The 20,823-nt window shown below is 41.2% G+C and overlaps 1 protein-coding gene across 4 annotated transcripts in view; it reads right to left on the reverse strand.

Moving 5' to 3' along the window:
* ro60 (Ro60, Y RNA binding protein) overlaps positions 1 to 20,823 on the reverse strand; it is a 45,238-nt gene that overhangs the window by 21,590 nt on the left and 2,825 nt on the right. For all 4 annotated transcript variants that reach the window (XM_043699809.2, XM_043699811.2, XM_043699810.2 and 1 more), the window contains exons 2-3: positions 15,559 to 16,174; positions 8,945 to 9,165 (exon numbers count right to left, since the gene is read on the reverse strand). In XM_043699809.2, coding sequence (XP_043555744.1) covers positions 8,945 to 9,165; positions 15,559 to 16,174 — 837 coding nt within the window. The remainder of the gene's footprint in view (positions 1 to 8,944; positions 9,166 to 15,558; positions 16,175 to 20,823) is intronic.

A 20,823-nucleotide genomic window follows, 5' to 3' on the forward strand; every position in this document is an offset into this window, starting at 1 on the left:
AGCATCCTGGTAAACCTTCTTTGCACCCTCTCCAAAGCCTCCACATCTTTCCTATAGTGGGACGACCAGAACTGGACACAATATTCCAAGTGTGGTCTCACCAGGGACTTGTCGAGCTGCCGCAAAACCTCGCAGCTCTTAAACTTGACACCCCTGTTAATGAAAGCCAAAACACCAAATGCTTTCTTAACAACCCTATCCACTTGGGTGGCAACTTTGAGGGATCTATGTACTTGCACACTCAGATCCCTCTGTTCCTCCACACTGCCAAGGTTGCTTTTTTGGATTGGAGGCCTGTCACCAACGATGTTCCATAGAGATCGATGCTGGCTCCACTGTTGTTGGTCACTGGTATAAATGATTTGGAAGAGAATATAGGAAGCTTGGTTAGTAAGTTTATAGATGACACTGAAAATGGTGATATAATGGACGGTGAAAAAGATTACCTAAGAGTACAATAGGGCCTTGATCCTTGAAAGTTGCGTCACAGATAGACAGGGTGGTGAAGGCAGCACTTAGCATGCTTGCCTTCATTGGTCAGAGCATGGAATATAGGAGTTAGGATGTCATGTTGTGACTGTACAGGACATTGGTGAGGCCACTTTTCGAGTACTGCACACAGTTCTGGTTGCCCTATTATACGAAGGATGCTATTAAATTGGAAAGAGTGCAGAAAAGATGTACAAGGATGTTGCTATGACTCGAGCACTTGAGTACTAAGGAGAGGCTGGATAGGTTGGGACATTTTTCCCTAGTAAATAGGAGGTTGAGGAGTGACCTTTATAAAGGTTTATTAAGTCATGAGGGGCATAGATAAGGAGATTAGCAAAGATCTTTTCCCTAGGGTAGAGGAATAATGGGGCAAGTTTAGTTTAGTTTAGATTCACCGGTCCCTATGGAACATTGTTGGTCACGAGTTGGACTGTAAGGTCAGTTTCCGTGCCATGTGACTCATTGACTTTATACGTCAGTCCGGTATTGTTTTGGATTTCCAGCATCTGCAGTTCTTAGTCTTTTTTCCCCACTGGTAAACCTTTGTTGCACTCTCTCCATTGCCAGAACATTCTTCTTCGGATAAGATGACCAAAAATTACACACAGCACTCCATGGGTGATCTCACCAAGACCCTGAACAAGATATGCCTTCTCCTGTACTCGAACACTCTCGCAATTTTTTAGAACTTGCTTAAGGAGCATGGGTGACGCTTGCTGGCCAGGATTTATTGCCTATCCCTAGGTGGGGGTGGGGGTGGCGAGCTGCCTTCTTCAACTGCTGCAGTCCACATGCTGGAAGGCTATGATGGCTAGTATACCACTTGCCTTCTTCACCACCTGCTAAATCCGAGTGCTTATGTTCAATGTCTGCTGTACAAGGATACCCCATTCCCAATCCAGTCACTATTCAGAAAATGATCTGCCTTCCTGTTTTTGCCAACATTATTAAGTATGACCCCAAATTTTAAGTTCTACTCTAATCTGATTAATACATTCTTCTCAAATTCTGCAGTGCCACCCTAAAATGTATTATCACCATGCATTATGCCGATGGGTAGGAGTTTTCCTTTCCGGTAACAATAAAGCACTGAAGGGTATTATGTTAGGTGTACACAGCCTACATTCAGCAACATTAAAAATCACACACCAGGTTATAGTCCAACAGGTTTATTTGGAAGTACAAGCTTTTGGAGAGCTGCCCCCTCATCAGGTAGCTACCTGACAAAGGAGCAGTGGTCCAAAAGTTTGTGTGTCCAAATAAACCTATCGGATCATAATCTGGTGTTGTGCTATTTTTAACTCTGTCCACCCCAGTCCAACACCAGCACCTCCACATACTTTCAGGAAAGCAGACCACATTGTCCCTTGAAGCTTTATTCAGCTACTGAATACAGTTGCTGAGTTTCCAAAGTTTTCATTCAACATCTGCTGTCTTTGAGTTATTTCAAAAACACTTCTCTCTAAAATGCATTACCTACAGAAATGTGCCTTTTCTGCCAATTGGTCATCACTCGCATAAATATATGGCCAAAAAAATGAAGATTATTTTTTAGGATCTTTTTCCAACAATGGAAGAAAGTAGTGTCTGTATCACCTGGGTGCTCTTCAGAACCTTAAGCAATAAGATTTTATTTGCCCTTCTAATTCCCATTTGCAAGGAATTCCAATCCATCTATGTGGCAAGGCTGGTCAACTTTTATCTACCTCAATCTAAATGCTAAACTCTTATTAACTATCTCTTTTAATTGACACTCATTATTTATTCTCACTTTATTGGTCATTTACAAAACACCATGATCATAAGGTTTGTAGCTTCTGGTCTTTTGAGACTGTTCTGGAGCCTTTATTTCATCTTCTAATCCATTCAATCCATTACTTAAATTTGCACAGGACTCCTTTGCACTGAGGTTTTTCGCTGGGTACATGACTGCTTTCTGACACAAGTCACTTCTCAGTTCACTATTAGTACTTGCACGGAGCTTTCATGTTCACCACACTTTCAACTCATTGTGCCAATATACAGACCTCAACTCACTGTCGTCATGATGAACATCCATCCAACATTTAAACTTGCTGGTACCTCTTACTGCATGTCCCACAATTATTGTAATTCTACATCCACTGTACACTTTTGGAAAATATTTTGGCAGAGTAATTAATCTGGGTCAAAAATAGAAATTGCTGGAAAAGCTCAGCAGCTCTGGCAGCTTCTGTGAAAAGGAATCAGAGTTAACGCTTCAGGTCCGGCGACCTTTTCTCAGAACCTTATTAAGAAGTGTCACCAGACCAGAAGCATCAACTCTAATTTCTCTTCACCTGCTGAGCTTTTCCAGCAACTTCTGCTTTTGTTCTGATTTACAGCATCTGCAGTCCTTTGTTTTTAATTAATCTGGGTAATTGGCTTATGGATGAAATAATTCTGCCATGTGTGTTATTATCACTTACATTACCACCATACCTTTGTCCTTCAAATGCTTATGCGCCACATATACTTCAATCACCCGCTCAGAATCTGTGGTTGTGTAATTAATTTTAATTAATTAGGAATGACCCATTTGCCATGTTTGATAAATACAGTCATGACCTGTTATCAAACAAGTACCTTTCCATTTTCCATGTCCTCTCTTTAGAGTCATAAATCTCCTTTAGACGGTCTACTGATTTTCTGGAAACCCGTCCTTTGATGAAAGCCAAGCTCCCAGTACATATCATTCAAATACTTAGAAAAAACTCAACTAATTGTAATATATTCTGCTGCAGGAGGACTACTGGGCAGAACATAAGGTGCTCTGAAACTTCACCCAACGACTAATTGGCAGTTTGAGGGTGCAATCCCTATCTAAAGTGAATTATTTCCATGAAGCAGCCATGTTAGAAAAGGTGTCAAATTGAAATCTGATTGATCAACTAAAAATTCTATCTGGCATTTTATCAATCATTGCCTGATTCCTTTCACATTGCTGAACTAACTTTCAGCTGCTATAATTTTATATCTTAACTATTGTCTCTGAACTAGTCATTAGCAAATTTCACTCCATTATCAGTCAGAAACTTCACTTGTGTCCCAAATCTATCTCAGTTTCTCTATGCGTTTGTCTATAACAATTCTTTTGGACTTAAGTTGTATTATTAAACTAATCAAATCTCGTCACTAGGTCTACATAATGCAGAATGAAAATACTCCGATCTTCACCCCATCTCCTTAGAATCATAGCAAGTACATGATGAAAAGGACACACCTACACATGAATTAGAATGGAAATGGAGACATCCTAGAACTCCTTTTACTGATTTTACATTATTGCTAATGTCTTCTATTAACTTTGTATACTATTTCAACTGTTGTTTCTGGTTGTACTTAGATTTGACTCAGTATCACAGGTTTCAGCCATGGATTTTCATGTGACTGAAAAGGCCAACTCTTGACACACTGATCTTTGGGCACAGAAACAGTAGGATTTGGAGTGCAGAAATTGCTTTCTTTCCTGCCTTCATCAAACAGAGCTGCAGACTTTAGGATTTTTAACATTTGACAAGCATGATGAATAAATTGTTGATCTAACTTCAAGACAATTAGTTTCTTCCCTTTCTGATTGTTATTGTGTGCTTGCATTAACTTTGTCAAATACTCTAATGAGAAACATCAGGTTTTCGTAAGATACACAATATTTTGACTGGTAAAATGTAGATTCACTGACTTTCCAAAATTGCTCCATTTAGAGTTGTAGAGATGTACAGCACGGCAACTGACCCTTAAGTCAACTCGCCCATTTGGAACAGACATCCTAACCTAATTGGTCCCATTTGCCAGCATTTGGCCTATATCCCTCTAAACCCTTCCTATTCATATACCCATCCGGATGGCTTTTAAATGCTGTAATTATATCAGCCTCCACTTCTTCCTCTGGTAGCTCATTCCACATACGCACCACCCTTTGTGTGAAAAAGTTGCCCATTAGGTCCTTTTTAAATCTTTCCCCTCTCACCCTTTCCCCTTTGGATTCACCCACCCCAAGGAAAATACCTTGTCTATTTACCCTATCCATATCCTTCATGATTTTATAAACTTCTATAAGGTCACCCCTCATTCTCTCATGCTACAGAGAAAACAGCCCCAGCCAATTCAACCTCTCCCTATAGCTCAAATCCTCCAACCCTGGAAACATCCTTGCAAATCTATTCTGAACCCTTTCATATTTCACAACAGCCTTCCTATAAGAGGGAGACCAGCATTGCACACAATATTCCAAAAGAGGCCTAACCAATATCCTGTACAGCCACATGACCTCCCAAGTCCTATACTCAATGATCTGTCCAATAAAGGAAAGCATACCAAACGCCTACCATAGGTACAGAAGAACCTTCATTACCCAAATACCAATTATCCAAAAATCGGATTATCCGAAGTAGATCGCGAGGTCCTGATAGAAACATTACATCAAAGAAGTGTTTCCAACAGTGATCGTGTCTTTTGTTTATAGTGATTAAACAGGCAGCATCTCCAAATGACTGACCTACCCTCTCTCTCCCTACCCCTACACTTTCCCTGAAATTCTACACATGGATGACCCCACAACCTCCAATGCCCCGAATAATTTCTACAAATGTGTCCTGTCAGAAAGGGTGTGTGTGTGTGGAAAGTTACCCCACAAAGGCAGCTGCTGCAGTAGCAGCAGCAGCAATCTTGTTGTTGGTGTCCAGTCTGGCTGCCCCAGAGAGGGGGCGGTGTTGGAAGGGGTTGGGGGTGGCGGTTGGGGGGTAGTGTTGAATGGGGTTAAGGGGCAGGTTGGGGGAGGGAGGGTGCTGAGCAGGGGGCAGTGTTGGGGGCAGGGGCTCGCGTACTGTGTGCTGCTGCAGTCTCCTGAACAGGGAGCAGACTTTAAAAACTCCAAGCCCCAGAGGAAAGGCATTTAAATCGATTAACCGAATAATCGATTATCCGAACAAAATAGTGCCTGCCCATCTCGTTCGGATAATCGAGGTTCCCCTGTACCTGCAACTCCACTCTCAAGGAACTATGAACCTGCATTCCAAGGTCTCTTTGTTCAGCAAAACTCCCCAGTAAGTGTTTAAAACCTGCTCTGATTTGCCTTTCCAAAATGCAGCATCTTACATTTATCTAAATTAAACTCTATCTGCCACATCTGATCAAGATCCTGTTGTACTCTGAGGTAACCTTGTTCGCTGTCCACCACACCTCCAATTTTGGTGTCATCTGCAAACTTACTAACTATACCTCCTATGTTCACATCCAAATCATTTATATAAATGACGAAAAGCAGTGGACCCAGCACCGATCCTTGTGGCATACCACTCGTCACAGGCCTACAGTCTGAAAAATCACCCTCTGTCTTCTACATTCGGGCCAGTTCTGTATCCAAATGGCTAGTTCTCCCTGTATGTCATGAGATCTAACCTTGTTATACAGTCTACCATGAGGAACCTTGTCGAACACCTTACTGAAGTCCACACAGATCATGTCCACCATTCTGCCCCCATCACTCCTCTTCATTATTTCTTCAAAAAACTCAATCAAGTTTGTGTTACATTATTTCCCATGCACAAAGCCATGTTGACTACCCCTAAGCAGTCTTTGCCTTTCCAAATACATGTAAATCCTGTCCCTCAGGATTCCCTCCAACAACTTGCTTACCACCGATGTCAGGCTCACTAGTCTATAGTTCCCTAGCTTTTCCGTTAGCTAACCTCCAGGCTTCCGGCACTTCACCTGTGACTACTGATGATCTAAATATCTCAGCAGGTGGTCCAGCAATCACTTCCCTAGCTTCCCACAGAGTTCTAAGGTACATTTGTGCCTATTTCTTAGAGGAATCACATTATTCAGGATATATCTCACTGGAGGCTACATTAGTACTTGTAGAATGTTGCCATTCTAGTCATTTTACATGGAATTACAACTTCCTATAATTACCTCAATGCACTACAATCACAAAAATAGTACTTTGATCCACATACGTAGTAAATCACTAATATTTTAACCCATCTGTCCTACATACAATTGAAGTACAAACAGTTTCTAGTACTGCACAGTTAGCAGATTCCACAACTAAGACATCCACAACAGGACATCCAAGATAAGAGAGGAGAGCGAAGGCAAACAAGAAGAGAGAGAGATTTTCACAAGAATGCACTGTCTCAGTAATTTTTCATGTTATTCTTCACCAATTCATGCCCGTTTAAATCAGAAAACACAATACAGTTATAGATTTGGTCTAGACTGGAAACAATTTGATGGTATGTTGATGGGTTGGTGATTACAGATCTGTCACTGGTGCTGGAAATAATTTTTTTAGATTAGATTAGATTAGATTACTTAGAGTGTGGAAACAGGCCCTTCGGCCCAACAAGTCCACACCGACCCGCCGAAGTGTAACCCACCCAGACCCATTCTCCTACATTTACCCCTTCACCTAACACTACAGGCAATTTAGCATGGCCAATTCACCTAACCTGCACATTTTTGGATTGTGGGAGGAAACCGGAGCACCCGGGGGGAAACCCACGCAGACACGGGGAGAATGTGCAAACTCCACTCAGAGAGTCGCCTAAGGCGGGAATTGAACCCGGGTCTCTGGCGCTGTGAGGCAGCAGTGCTAACCACTGTGCCACCGTGCCGCCCACAAATTTGAGGTGATGAATTCAGAACGCCACACAGGATAAATATTGCACACTAAAGTAAGTTATTTCCACATATAATTTACCATACAGGAAACTGTTAGCAAAATGCTAAATAGGTATGGTCATAATACCCCTGTTTTCAGTAATTGTTGAAGATTAAAATTCAGCTATTGTTCAAATCTTATAGTATTATAAAAGCAGCAAATTTGTTGTGGTTCTGTTCGCCGAGCTGGGAATTTGTGTTGCAGATGTTTCGTCCCTGTCGAGGTGACATCCTCAGTGCTTGGGAGCCTCCTGTGAAGCGCTTCTGTGATGTTTCCTCCGGCATTTATAGTGATTTGTATCTGCCGCTTCTGGTTGTCAGTTCCAGCTGTCCGCTGCAGTGGCCGGTGTATTGGGTCCAGGTCGATGTGCTTATTGATTGAATCTGTGGATGAATGACATGCCTCTAGAAATTCCCTGGCTGTTCTCTGTTTGGCTTGTCCGATAATAGTAGTGTTGTCCCAGTCGAATTCATGTTGCTTGTCATCTGAGTGTGTGGCTACTAAGGATAGCTGGTCGTGTCGTTTCCTGGCTAGTTGGTGTTCATGGATGCGGATCATTAACTGTCTTCCTGTTTGTCCTATGTAGTGTTTTGTGCAGTCCTTGCATGGGATTTACATTGGTTTTGCTCATGCTAGTTATCGGGTCCTTTGTCCTTGTGAGTTGTTGTCTGAGAGTGGCTATTAGTTTGTGTGCTGTTATGAGTCCTAGTGGTCGCAGTAGTCTGGCTGTCAGTTCGGAAATGTTCTTGATGTATGGTAGTGTGGTTAGTCCTTTGGGTTGCAGCATGTCCTCATTCCGGTGTCAACGCACCGGAACCCAAAGGACTAGCCACACTACCATACATCAAGAACATTTCCGAACTGACAGCCAGACTACTGCGACCACCAGGACTCATAACAGCACACAAACCAACAGCCACTCTCAGACAACAACTCACCAGGACGAAGGACCCGATAACCAGCATGAGCAAAACCAATGTAGTGTACAAAATCCCATGCATGGACTGCACAAAACACTACATAGGACAAACAGGAAGACAGCTAACGATCCGCATCCATGAACACCAACTAGCCAGGAAACGACACGACCAGCTATCTTTAGTAGCCACACACTCAGATGACAAGCAACATGAATTCGACTGGGACAACACTACTATTATAGGACAAGCCAAACAGAGAACAGCCAGGGAATTCCTAGAGGCATGGCATTCATCCACAAATTCAGTCAATAAGCACATCGACCTGGACCCAATACACCGGCTACTGCAGCGGACAGCTGGAACTGACAACTGGAAGCGGCAGATACAAATCACTATAAATGCCGGAGGAAACATCACAGAAGCGCTTCACAGGAGGCTCCCAAGCACTGAGGATGTCACCTCGACAGGGACAAAATGTCTGCAACACAAATTCCCAGCTTGGCGAACAGAACCACAACAACGAGCACCCGAGCTACAAATCTTCTCACAAACTTTGAGCAGCAAATTTTAAAAAATCAGGAGTGTTTTTCTGGGACATTAAGATACATGTTGGCAACCAGCTCAACAACAGTATAGCTTGCTGCTTTTTAGCAAATAGATAACATCATTTAGTAGAATGGAAACAAAATGTTTTCCTCCTTGTTGGATTCACAACTCATCCACAAATACTAATCACAACATATCTACAAACACTATTTAATCAGCAGCTATTTGATAAATCAGATATAGGCACCATTAGTTTCATTCAGTAACTCTTGAGTAAAGAATAAAGCATTTATTCATTCACCTCCTGTGACTTCAGATGATTCGTCAGTAGGTGTTCCCTGACCAACCTGTACTCCTCAATAAGTCGAGCAACTTCATGCTCATCTTGGGTAATTTTTACTCTCTCCACAGCTTCGAAATACTTCAATAACTGCTGGATTCCATCAGAGTTGTCCTTATCCTTGTAGACTTCTTCGACCTCCTTCCAACCTTTCATAATATACTTAGTGACTAAAGTGAGATCTAGTTTAAAAAAAACAAGTAAATGATTTAAAATACCATTCTCCACATAATTCTGAGACAGCAGCTTTGAATTAACAATACGCACAATTGTGTTATCCAGAATGAAACAGTCACACATTTGCATTAAATTGTAGCCACATTATTTTCTCACACCAAAGTTTCTACCACAATCAAGGAAAAGTAAATTCAAAGCTCTTCTAATTTTCTATCTAAATCTGAGCAAAATGGTGGGGCAGCACAGTGGTTAGCACTGCTGCCTCACAGTGCCAGGATCCCAGGCTCGATTCCGGCCTTGGACAATCGTCTGTGAGGAGTTTGCACATTCTCCCGGTGTCTCCTCTGGGTGCTCCAGTTTCCTCCCACATTCCAAAGGTGTGCAGGTCAGGTGAATTGGCCATGCTAAATTGCCCATAGTGTTGGGTGCATTAGTAAGAGGGAAATGGGTCTGGGTGGGGTACTCTTTGGAGGGTCGGTGTGGACTTGTTGGGCCGAAGGGCCTGTTTTCACAATGTAGGGAATCTAACCTAATAAAACCAGACTTGTTGACTGCATCCCTACTATATCACTAAGGTAACAGACTTAGCAAACTAAATTGTAACTTTAAATAAAACATCTTCACAATCTACATCACTGATTCATTAATCAAAGTCAAAAATCAAAATCAAACTTTTCAAGTTTTACAATTTTATTGGCAGGCAATTGCAATTAGTTAATAAATAACAGCTAGCTAATTCTTAGATATGAAGAACAAACATAGGCAACATATTTAAGAATTCTAAAGGGAATATAGGATCAGAGAAACCTAGTGCACCAGTGTTTAGATGCAATAGGGCAAACAGAGGGAGTGACTGAATAGCTATGCATGATTCTAAGCTATATATAGTCAGAGTACAAAAGTATGAATGGCATTATTAACCTTCCTAAAATACCAATTCAGTCTCAATTGGAGCGTTAGACTCTGCCAGCACCACAGTGCAGGAACAAAGATGGGGAGCCAGTAAAATATGAGAGAGATAAATTAGAAGGCAGACATCTAATCTACATAATTAAGGGGCCAAGTAAAGGTTATGTTAAAGAACTGCCAGCAGAATGGCCCCTGCTATCAGATATGGACTATGCCAATTTCATGGAGGCTGCCTCCTCGCAGCAATCCATGGTCATTGTAAGCTCCGTGACCTAAACTTGGAGCCACAGGAAAAGGCTCAGTCATTGTGATCCCAGCAATCAAGCTGGAGAAATATATCCCATAAATGCAGGATCAGGAGAGGTGATGTTTTGGGCGTAAGCCCTTCATCAGAAATCTGCACATGCCCTTCATTGAGTATCAGTTCCCTTGGTAACAGGTAATGGCCTGCCTAGATGGAATACATGAACTGAGCCCTTTATAAAGCAGACACAAACTCCTCTTATAGCACGAGTCCCTACCATGAACCAGGAGACCCTGGGTTCAAGTCCTACCTGTTCCAGAGGTATATAATAACATCTCTGAGCAGGTTGATTAGAAAAATAGGTTTTAAAGAAAAACAAACCCAATTTAGCCCCTTCCTACTCTCCCTACTCTTCCATCACTTTTGATGGCTTGCAATGTCCATTATGGGCTTTGCTTGTAAACAGAAGAAAGTAAAGACTGAAGATGCTGGAGAATCAGAGTTGAAAAGTGTGGCACTGGAAAAGCACAACAGGTGAGTCAGCATCTGAGGAGCAGGAAAATCAACGTTTCAGGGATAGGCCCTTCATCAGGAATGGAGAAAGTGAGGACTGCAGATGCTGGAGATCAAAGTCAAAGAATGTGGTGCTCGAAAAGCACAGCCAGTCAGGCAGCTTCCGAGGAGCAGGAGAGTCAACATTTTGAGCATAAGCTCTTCTTTATCAGGAATGGGCTTATGCCTGAAACGACAACTTTCCTTTCCCTCGGATGTTGCCTGACATGCTGTGCTTTTCCAGCGTCAGCCACTCTTTTCAACTTTGCTTGTAAGTATTCAATTGGCTACATGGGTGATTTAACTGTGGTAATTGATACTTAAAAATAAAAGGTCATTGTGCTTTTCGTGGTAGGAAAGCAGTTCGGTGGTGTGTAAGAGCATTTCCAGATACTAAAAAAATGCAAACCCAAATAAGGCTCTTGTGCTGTGTGGCAGTGCCCCTACCTCTGAGCTGGGAGGCCCAGGTTCAAGTTCCAGAGGTGTGTTTTAATATCTCTGAACTTGCTGATTGTAAAATATCTAAATAAAGCAGATCCGGTCCCTTCAAATTCAGTTTTGATTTAGCCCCTCCCTGCTTTCCCTACCTCTCCCTCACTTTTTGATGGCTAGCATTGTCCTTAATGGACTTTATCCAATTGGTTACATGGGTGAGTTACCAGTGAAGGTTAATAGATGACAAAAAAAAGTCACAGTTATACGATGATGAAAAATGCCAGCTGTGTGCAAGAGTACCTCTAGATATATAAAAAGAGAAAAAGCAGTACCAAGGGTCTCTTGTGCAGTGGTTGTGTCCTTACCTATGAACCATGAGGCCTGGGTTTATGACACCTGCTCCAGAGATGTGTAATAATATCTCTGGACAGGTTAGTTTAAACTAAATGAAGCAGACCCAGGCATAGGTCTGCAGAACTGTCTGCCCTGGGCTGGGACTAGTCTATGTATGCTATTTGTATTGGCTCTAATTTGGTGTTCAACGATAAACCTTGTTCCTTTCCACTGGAAGTGCAGAGTCAATACACATCTGAAGTGAAAAAAATTCTAGAGTTCCAAGGAAAGGCTGGGGAGTTGGGACAAGCTGAATAGCTCTTCCAGTGTGTCAATTCAGACATAATGGATTGAATGGCCTCCTTCTGAATCATGATTCAACATGTGCCATTTCTTTCTTTCCCCACCAATACAGAGGAACCTCGATTATCCGAATACCAATTATCCGAAAATCGGATTATCCGAAGGAGATTTTGAGGTCCTGATGGAAACATTACATCAAAGAAGTGTTTTCAACAGCGATAGCATCTTTTGTTTACAGTGATTAAAGAGGCACCGTCTCCAAATAACTGACCTGTCCGCCATCCCTCTCTCCTCACACTTTCCCTGGAGTTCTATAGCGGGGTGTACCCTAAACCCCCCCTTCACCAGATAATCTCTCCAACATTGTCCTATACAGGGCAAAGGTGGAACCTGTCAAAAAGTTGCAGTAAAAAGTTGTGTGTGGGCTGTGTGCGCGCGCGTACGCACGCGCTATTTGGAGACTTATTGCACAAAGGCAACTGTAGCAGTCTTGTTTTTGGTGACCAGTCCAGCTGCCCTGGAGAAGTGGGGGTGTGTACGGGGTTCAGTGGGGGGGTTGCACAGGGTAAGGGACGGGGACGGGGGGGGGGGGGGGGGTGTGGCACGGAATTGGGAGCGGGGGAGGTGTTGCACAAGGTTGGGGGTGGGGGGAGATGTTGCACAGGGTTAGGGGCGGGGGAGGTGTAGCACGGTGTTAGGACGGGGGGGGCGGTTTTGGATGGGGTTGGGGTTGGGGGCGGGGTCTTGCGCACTGTGTGCTTCTGCAGTCTCCTGAACGGGGCATAGACTTTAAAAACTCCAAGCCCCAGAGGAAAGGCATTGAATCGATTAACCGAATAATCGATTATCCAAACGAAATAGTGCCCGCCCATCACGTTCGGATAATTGAGGTTCCCCTGTATACCCATTCATTCTTAAGTCAGTTCAACGACATAATCCTGCTCATCGTCCTTCATAGAACTGCACCAAGGGCACTCAAGCAACTCTGTCAGGAGACCGTGCCCCAGACCCTTTGTTTCTGCTTCAAAAAAAACTCTCACCAAAATATTCTAGTCATCTTTGTACAAGAAAGTGGATTGTGAAAGCCAAACTAACATACAACTTAAACTTAAATTTTCTAATCAGGAACTATTGTAGTTTTTTAAATTATTATTGGATGATGTAACAAGCAGGGTGGATATCAGTAAATCAAATGTATTTGCAAAAGGTATTTAGTATATTTAGTAAGATGTCACAAATAGGGTTACTACTCAAGATCAGAGTTCATACTGTTGGAGTAACTTATTAACAAGAATAAAATATTATGCAAATAGACGAGACCACAGAATGCTGTGATATGGAAGAATCTCATGCATGAATCATAAAATTTTAGCATGCATTAGATAGCAAATTCCCCTTTCTCAAAAGGTTAAAATAACTTATCCCAAACAGATATGTTTGTATGTACATGTGTTGTCAATATGATTGCATAAACAGGTAAAATAGAATTTACAAGATTGTTATTTCAAACTTTGATGTAACAATTAGCAGGTTTGACAGTTTATCCCAATCTGGTGATTGTATGCTCGCGAAGTGCACATTGTTCTCTGCTGCACGACTGACAAATAGGTGGTCTTGCTGCTGGCGGCTATCCCTCAACATCACTGCTTAATCCTCATAATTTTCTTCCACGATTTTATTTGTGCAAGATTGGTGTGTTGTACTTTGCAAAGAAATAGATGCTGCTCCGATCAATGTAGCATTGTGATCAGTAATGACTTTGTAAGATCTGGGTTGGCCTTTATGACAACAGTACAGGGTTTAAAAACAGTTAATTTTCATCACTGCCAACAGGTCATTGGTGAGATCACACATACAGCACTGTGGACAGATTTTTTTCTCTTTATCCAAGATAGGATTTATTTGTATTAGAGGCATTTCAGAGAAGGCTCCCTAGATTGTCTCCTGGAGTGAATATTGAAGACAAGTTGATCAATTTGGGTAAACCAGGTTTGGACAGTGGGCTTATACCATGCCTAGAGGGACTGTCTTTCAAGGAGAAGCTGAGTAGGGTGGATCTGTACTCATTGGAATTTAGAAGAATGAGAAATGACCTTATTGAGACAAAAGATTCTTAGGGGACTTGACAGGGTCAATGCAGAAAGGTTGTTTACTCTTGTGGGAGAGTCTAGGACCAGGAAGCATAATGTGAGAGTAAGGGTTTGCACACTTAAAACAGAGGTCAGAAGGAATTTCTTCCCTCAGAATGTAGTAAATGTAAGGAATTCTTTACTGCAGAGGGCTGCTGAGGTTGGGTTGTTAATTATATTCAAAGTCCAGTTCAACAGATCTTTGACCTACAAGGGAGTCAAAGATTATGGGGCACAGGCTGGAAAATGGTGTTGAGGCCACAAGCAGATCAGCTATTGTACCTAGAATCTATTTAGACAGTAATTCTTGTGAAGTGCAAACCCCTGGTTTCTGTTAACCTGGGTCTTGAAGGCAGATAAAATAGGGAGCTTTGCATACTTTGATGAAATCTTTAACTTTCATAACCACTTTAGGAAAAGTGTGGCATGATTTCCAGCATGCTGACCCAATGAAGCACAATAATATAGTCAGGTGTAGTTACTCAGACCAAAAGAAATTTCAAGGCAAAGTACAAGAACCACCCAGTTTTGTTAAAAGCTATTAAACGTCCTTGTCTGGAACTTACTAGCGAAACCAGGAATTTATTACAAAAAATATTCCAATAACAAAAACAGGCTTCAAGGTTACAGTTAATTTGTTTTGAGAATTTTATATTCACTAACTTTATTTCCACACTTCATTGCTTTTGGACACATAATCGAATTGCCAGATAAAATGCACTTTTTTAAAAAAGAGCAGGAAAAATCAATTAGTAAACAGGGACACAAGATTCAAGCAGATGGTGTTTGTGTGTATAATTATTCGTGTATTCATTCTCATTTTCCAGTTAAGAACATAATCACTTAACTCTTAAAGAAATGGACATCACTGCAATTCACATTCACATTCCCATGTCCATGATTTTGTTGACGATTGAAAGAAACTGAACCAAAAAAAACTTCAGCAAAAAATGGTACTCCACGATATTTACTTTAACATTTTTTAAAAATATCTGCCATAGGCAGAGGGCGTGAAACATTGAACTTGATAACATCCAATCTTATTAGGACTGATAAGATCACAGAACTTGGCCTGATCCTAACTTGCAAGCACGTGCTTTCAGTTTGATCATCTAAATATCATGGCATGGAGTAGGTAACTAAGAACCACTGTTAGAATGAATTCAGGTTATACTGCAATATTTTAAACAATAATAATTAATATGGTGAAAATTTAAGTCTTATTCACCCCAAGGGTCCTGGACACTCAAGAGTGAATGCATTGCCAAATGTTACATGATAAAGGTCAAAATTCAATATCCAGCCTGTACCAAGTTAACTGATCTAAGTTAAGGCAGGATTTTGAGCAGATGACCACAAATAACTTATAGAAATCACAGAATCAACAATTTGTTGGTACACAAGGAATTGCATCTCATTGAGCACCTGCAGCTCTAGTCAGGTGATGAAAATGTTAAAATCAAAAATCAGTGCACTACAATGTTGTTACTCACCTTCATTAGCTGGCTTCAAATGTGACAACCGAAGCAAGTCTTTGTGTGACCATCCTGCTCTCCGCTTATACTTTGTAACTGCCATGGCGATAGTCATCCCATCTTTACTGTTGTACCAGTTTGCCACTGCTTTCCTTAGGGCTCTTCCCCATATACCACATTTCGTCCCACCACTGAGATCCTTTCTAAACTGAATATATGTGAATAGATGGGTTGGAATGCGACAGATTTCAGCCAGTGCTTTGTACGCAGCTTGTTTTGTGGAAGCATCTGAGCACTGCGTGCAAAGAGCCAAAGCAAACAAAACAGGTTCTTGTGTGACTGTTTTGCCTTCGTTACCAAAAGTCTTTATTTCCTGGACAACCTCAGTCCCTTTACCTTCTTCTATTAGTCTCAATATGGCCTGAGCGTTCTCTTTTTTAAGTTTGTCCTCACTGGTGTAGTATGTCCCACCCTCATAACCAAAACAGAGAAATCGGCGCAGACGGGTTATGTCAGTCACTTGCCACATGGAACTACTTTCAGAGTTCACTGCATGCTGCTCATTCAATAGCTCTGTCTGGTGTACTTCAGATTCTGACGACATTCTAACAGCTTTGAGTCCATCTGTGATACACTATGGAATGAGAAAAATAAAATATTTTATGAATACTGAAGCTAATCTTTGCAAAGATAGAATTTCTTATTGCTCTACCTAGCAATAGCAAATTTAAGGATGGAAATAGGTTGTCAACCTCACTGGCAGAAAGCAAGGACAGAAGATCAGAGTCGAAAAATGTGGTGCTGGAAAAGCACAGCAGGTCAGGCAGCATCCCAAGAAGCAGGAGAGTCGACGTTTCAGTCATTACTCCTTGTACACATACAGGTGTTCCCAGTATCCGTGGGTGGTACATTCCAAGATCAACCAAAACAGTGGATAGTAATGAACCTTATCATTTAAATAGGAAACCTACCTCCCCAGCAGCCCCCGGAATTATTTCTGGAATGTTCCATATAATATTTTTGGACCGCAGTAAACCACAGAAACCAAATCCGTGTATGAGGGGGTGGGGGGAATCTACTATATGTTCTCCCATCCAACCACCTAAACTAATCAGTACTTTTCTACTTCATGCACTTGTTATTTTTCTTTGTTCTTTGATGAGATATGGGTGTCACAATCCTTGCGCCTGTCCCCATTGTCCTTGGCTTGTCGGATCGTTTCAGAGGACAACCACATTAGTGCAGGTTAGGTCAGACTAGGTAAAGGTGGTAATTTTCAGCTAAGTGAATCAGGTGGATTTATAACAGTTGACGTAACCTTCATGGTCCCCATTACTGTAGTCACCATTCAACTTCAGATTTATTAACTGAATTTAAATTCCACTAGCTTCCTTATCAGGAATTAAATCCTTGTCGAGGGAACATCAAAGTAAAAGCAACATACTGTGGAAGCTAGAGATCAGAAATAAAAACAGGAAGTGCTGGAAGAACTCAGCACTTAAGGTGAGAGAAGAAACAGTTTTAATGTTGCAAGTCCAATATGACTTTTCCAGATATATTTGGTTCTGAACAAGTCATGTTGGACTTGAACAGTCAACTTAGATCACATGGGATTCAGGGAGAGCTTGTCAATTGGATATAAAATTAGCTCAATGGTAGGAGACACAGATGGTTAAGGTAGAAGTTTGTTTTTTGGACTGGAGGACTGTGACCAGCAGGGATCAGTGCTGGGTCCACTGTTGTTTTCACTTGCATAAATAATTTGGATGAGAGTATAGGAAGCGTGGTTAGTACGTTTACAGATGACATGAAAATTAATGGCATAGTAGACAGTGAAAAAGATTACCTAAGATAACAAAGGGATCTTGACCAATTGGGCCAATGGGCCAGGAAATGGCATTTGGAGTTTAATTTAGATAAGTGTGAGGTGTTGCATTTTGGTAAGACAAACAATGGCAGGACTTACAATGTTAATGGGCCTCATGAATGTTGTCAAACAGAGAGACTGAGGGGTTCAGATAAAACAAAGGTTTGGAAATTCTTATAAAATTTATGGACAACATTTATAAAAAAGATGATGCATTAAATGCATTGAAGGCATTGTTAGAATTTGATAAATTAAGAAAGCCAGATTGTGATTTCAACGAAGAATATACAATAGAACTTATCAAACCATATACAAGACTGTACAAATTCTATTTGGAAATTACTAACTCAGTGCTTGGCTCTAAATTGTTGGAATGTGCAAAGACATGGTTAACCCCTTGGTGGTAACTAGAGCTAGATTCTTAGAAAGAGATATGCATTTGAAAATTCCTCGGCAAATAGGACAATCAGCAGTAACACAAAAGATGGAAGATTCAATGTCAGCAACATCTGAAGACTATACAAGTATTGGGTGCACGTGTCAACATGAAATAAGAATCAAATAAAAGGGTGAGCACTGAGATAACTTTGGCAATTTTTGACAGACAAAAGGAATTGCATAACTATAACAGAACAATGAATCTCAAGAACACCTGGGGAAATGTCAACACAACATAACTGTGCAATGAATTGCCAACGTTGTTATTCTGTTTTGGACAAGAGGGCAAAGTGACACAAGACAGTGAAGATTCGGATGGAGAAAATAATAATAATACTGATCAGTCTGAGAGTTATGTACTAGCCCAGTAATGAGTGTTCTGGTTGTGGATTTATTCAATAAGCTATGTTGGACCAGAGGTGGTTACCCACATTATATAGAGTTAAAAGATGTCTAGATAAATAGAAAGGACAGAGTATGAAAATTCCACTCACTTCAAGTTTGGGCAAAACAAAACGTTAAAGTCAGTGAAGAATAATGATTCCATTTTATTAGCAATAATGTAGAATCCAGTCATTGGCACTTACTGTGGAGCAAGTAGTCTCTGAAAAACTTTCAAACAAAGCTGGATGTGGATTAACAGTTTATCCAGACCAAACATTATGGCATCACTTTGACAAGACTGAAAATATTCAATTAGCACGATAAAAAAACGTCATTGGCATCAGGGAACAGGACTTTAAAGGAAAAAAAAGGCAAGTTGTATTAAAACTACATCAACACCGCAAGTTAAAAATCCAACTAAAGCATACAGGAGAAATGGATGAGGAACCATATGCTTCACACGCATGGAATAAGCAATGGCCGATACTGAACTGATTAAATATAGAGAGTCAAGTATTGAATAAGGCTATTTAGCACAAAGGACAATGACTAACGATCACATGAAAGTAACATATATGCCAGAAGGGACCAGTGTAATGAGGGATGTCAAAGATTAATTAAAAGTGCAAAATAAGGAACAGAAGGTAAAAATGCGGAGAGTCAGAAACACTTTGAGATCTCCAGAAGCACAACCCGAGAGAGAGAAAAAAAAAAATCACAGCCTAATGACAGATCCTCTTATTATAGCAGGGAAAGCTCTTGCAACAGTAATCTTTAAACAGAGAGATAGGAGGGTCAAGCAGAGGCCATAGCATGATGTTAACAAGAATGATAGAACAGAATAGGAATGCTAGGAACATCTATGATAAAGAGGTTTAGTAGCTACTAACAAATTAATAGATAAAATTGATCAAGGATGCAAAACAAGGATTTGGATAGTTGGAAAGAATTTGGTGCATGCTCTGACGTACCAGTTGGGAAACAGCCAGACTTATCACACATATGATATGAACAGAAAAGGTGCTTCATGATGGGGCTCAAGTCAGATTATTGGCTTGGTGTTCTGAAGAGAGAATTGATCATGAACATGTTACAGCCTATTCCTTGACTGCAGGAAATATTATCTTGAAGACTTTCTCTGCACTTCCAGCAACGCATTTTGGGAAATGTAAGTCAATCTAAAAGCTGCATTTTCACTTCATGAAAAGTTCCAAAAATAAGCATTTTTAACCATCGAAAACAGGGAAAATTAAACAACTGTTAATGGGTTGAACGGTGCAACAAGGATCGGTGGACGTGATCTTTATGGACTTCAGTAAGGCATTCCATAAGGATTCCCTATTGGAGACTGGTTAGCAAGATTAGATCTGAGAAAATACAGGGAGAACTTGCCATTTGGACACAGAACTGGCTCAAATGTAGAAGACAGAGGATGGTTTTTTTTAGACTGGAGGCCTGTGACCAGTGGAGTGCCCACAAGGATCGGTGCTAGGTCCGCTACTTTTCATCATTTATATAAATGATTTGGATGTGAGCATATGAGGTATCGTTAGTAAGTTTGCTGATGACACCAAAATTGGAGGTGTAGTGTATATCAAAGAAGGTTACCTCAGATTACGAGACTTTAATCAGATGGGCCAATGGGCTGAGAACTGGCAGATGGAGTTTAATTTAGATAAATGTGTGGTGCTGCATTTTGGGAAAGCAAATCTTAGCAGGACTTACACACTTAATGGTAAGGTCGGAGGGAGTGTTGCTGAACAAAGAGACCTTGGACTGCAGGTTCATAACTCCTTGAAAGTGTAGTCGCAGGTAGATAGGATAGTGAAGGTGGCGTTTGGTATGCTTTCCTTTATTGGTCAGAGTATTGAGTACAGGAGTTGGGGGGTCATGTTCCGGCTGTATAGGACATTTGGTTAGGTGCAAATATGGTCTCCTTCCTATCGGAAAGATGTTACGAAACTTGAAAGGGTTCAGAAAAGATTTAGAGGGATGTTGCCAAGGTTTGAGGATTTGAGCTATAGGGAGAATATAGGCATGAATAGGGTAAATAGACACCATCTTCTGCCTGGGATGGGGGAGTCCAGAACTAGAGGGCATAGGTTTAGGGTGAGAGGGCAAAGATATAAAAGAGACCTAAGGCACAACTTTTTCACACACAGAGGGTGGTACGTGTATGGAATGAGCTGCTAGAGGAAGTGGTGGAGGCTGGTACAATTGCAACATTTAAAAGGCATCGGCATGGGTATATGAAAAGGAGGGGTTTGGAGGGATATGGGCCTGTGCTGGCAGGTGGGACTAGGCTGGGTTGGGATATCTGGTCAGCATGGACGGGTTGGACCAAAGGGTCTATTTCCGTTCGATACATTCTATGACGCCATGATGTTCCTGAGTTAGGTCCATCTAGCTAAAGGTAGATTGTTACATCTGCTTTCAGTTAAGTACAATGTTCTACTGGTATCACATAGGCAACTGGCAGGTTTATGATTTGCCGTGGGGATGTTCTGTGAAATTCAAGCTATATACAATGAATAAAATGAAAAGAGAATTTAATACTCAATGTCAGATCTAAGAGGCTCTGAAACAGATATTAC

Source organism: Chiloscyllium plagiosum, unplaced genomic scaffold (assembly GCF_037043375.1).
Source record: "Chiloscyllium plagiosum isolate Xiang-an unplaced genomic scaffold, Cpla_swu_hap1 HiC_scaffold_9, whole genome shotgun sequence".
NCBI lineage: Eukaryota > Metazoa > Chordata > Chondrichthyes > Orectolobiformes > Hemiscylliidae > Chiloscyllium > Chiloscyllium plagiosum.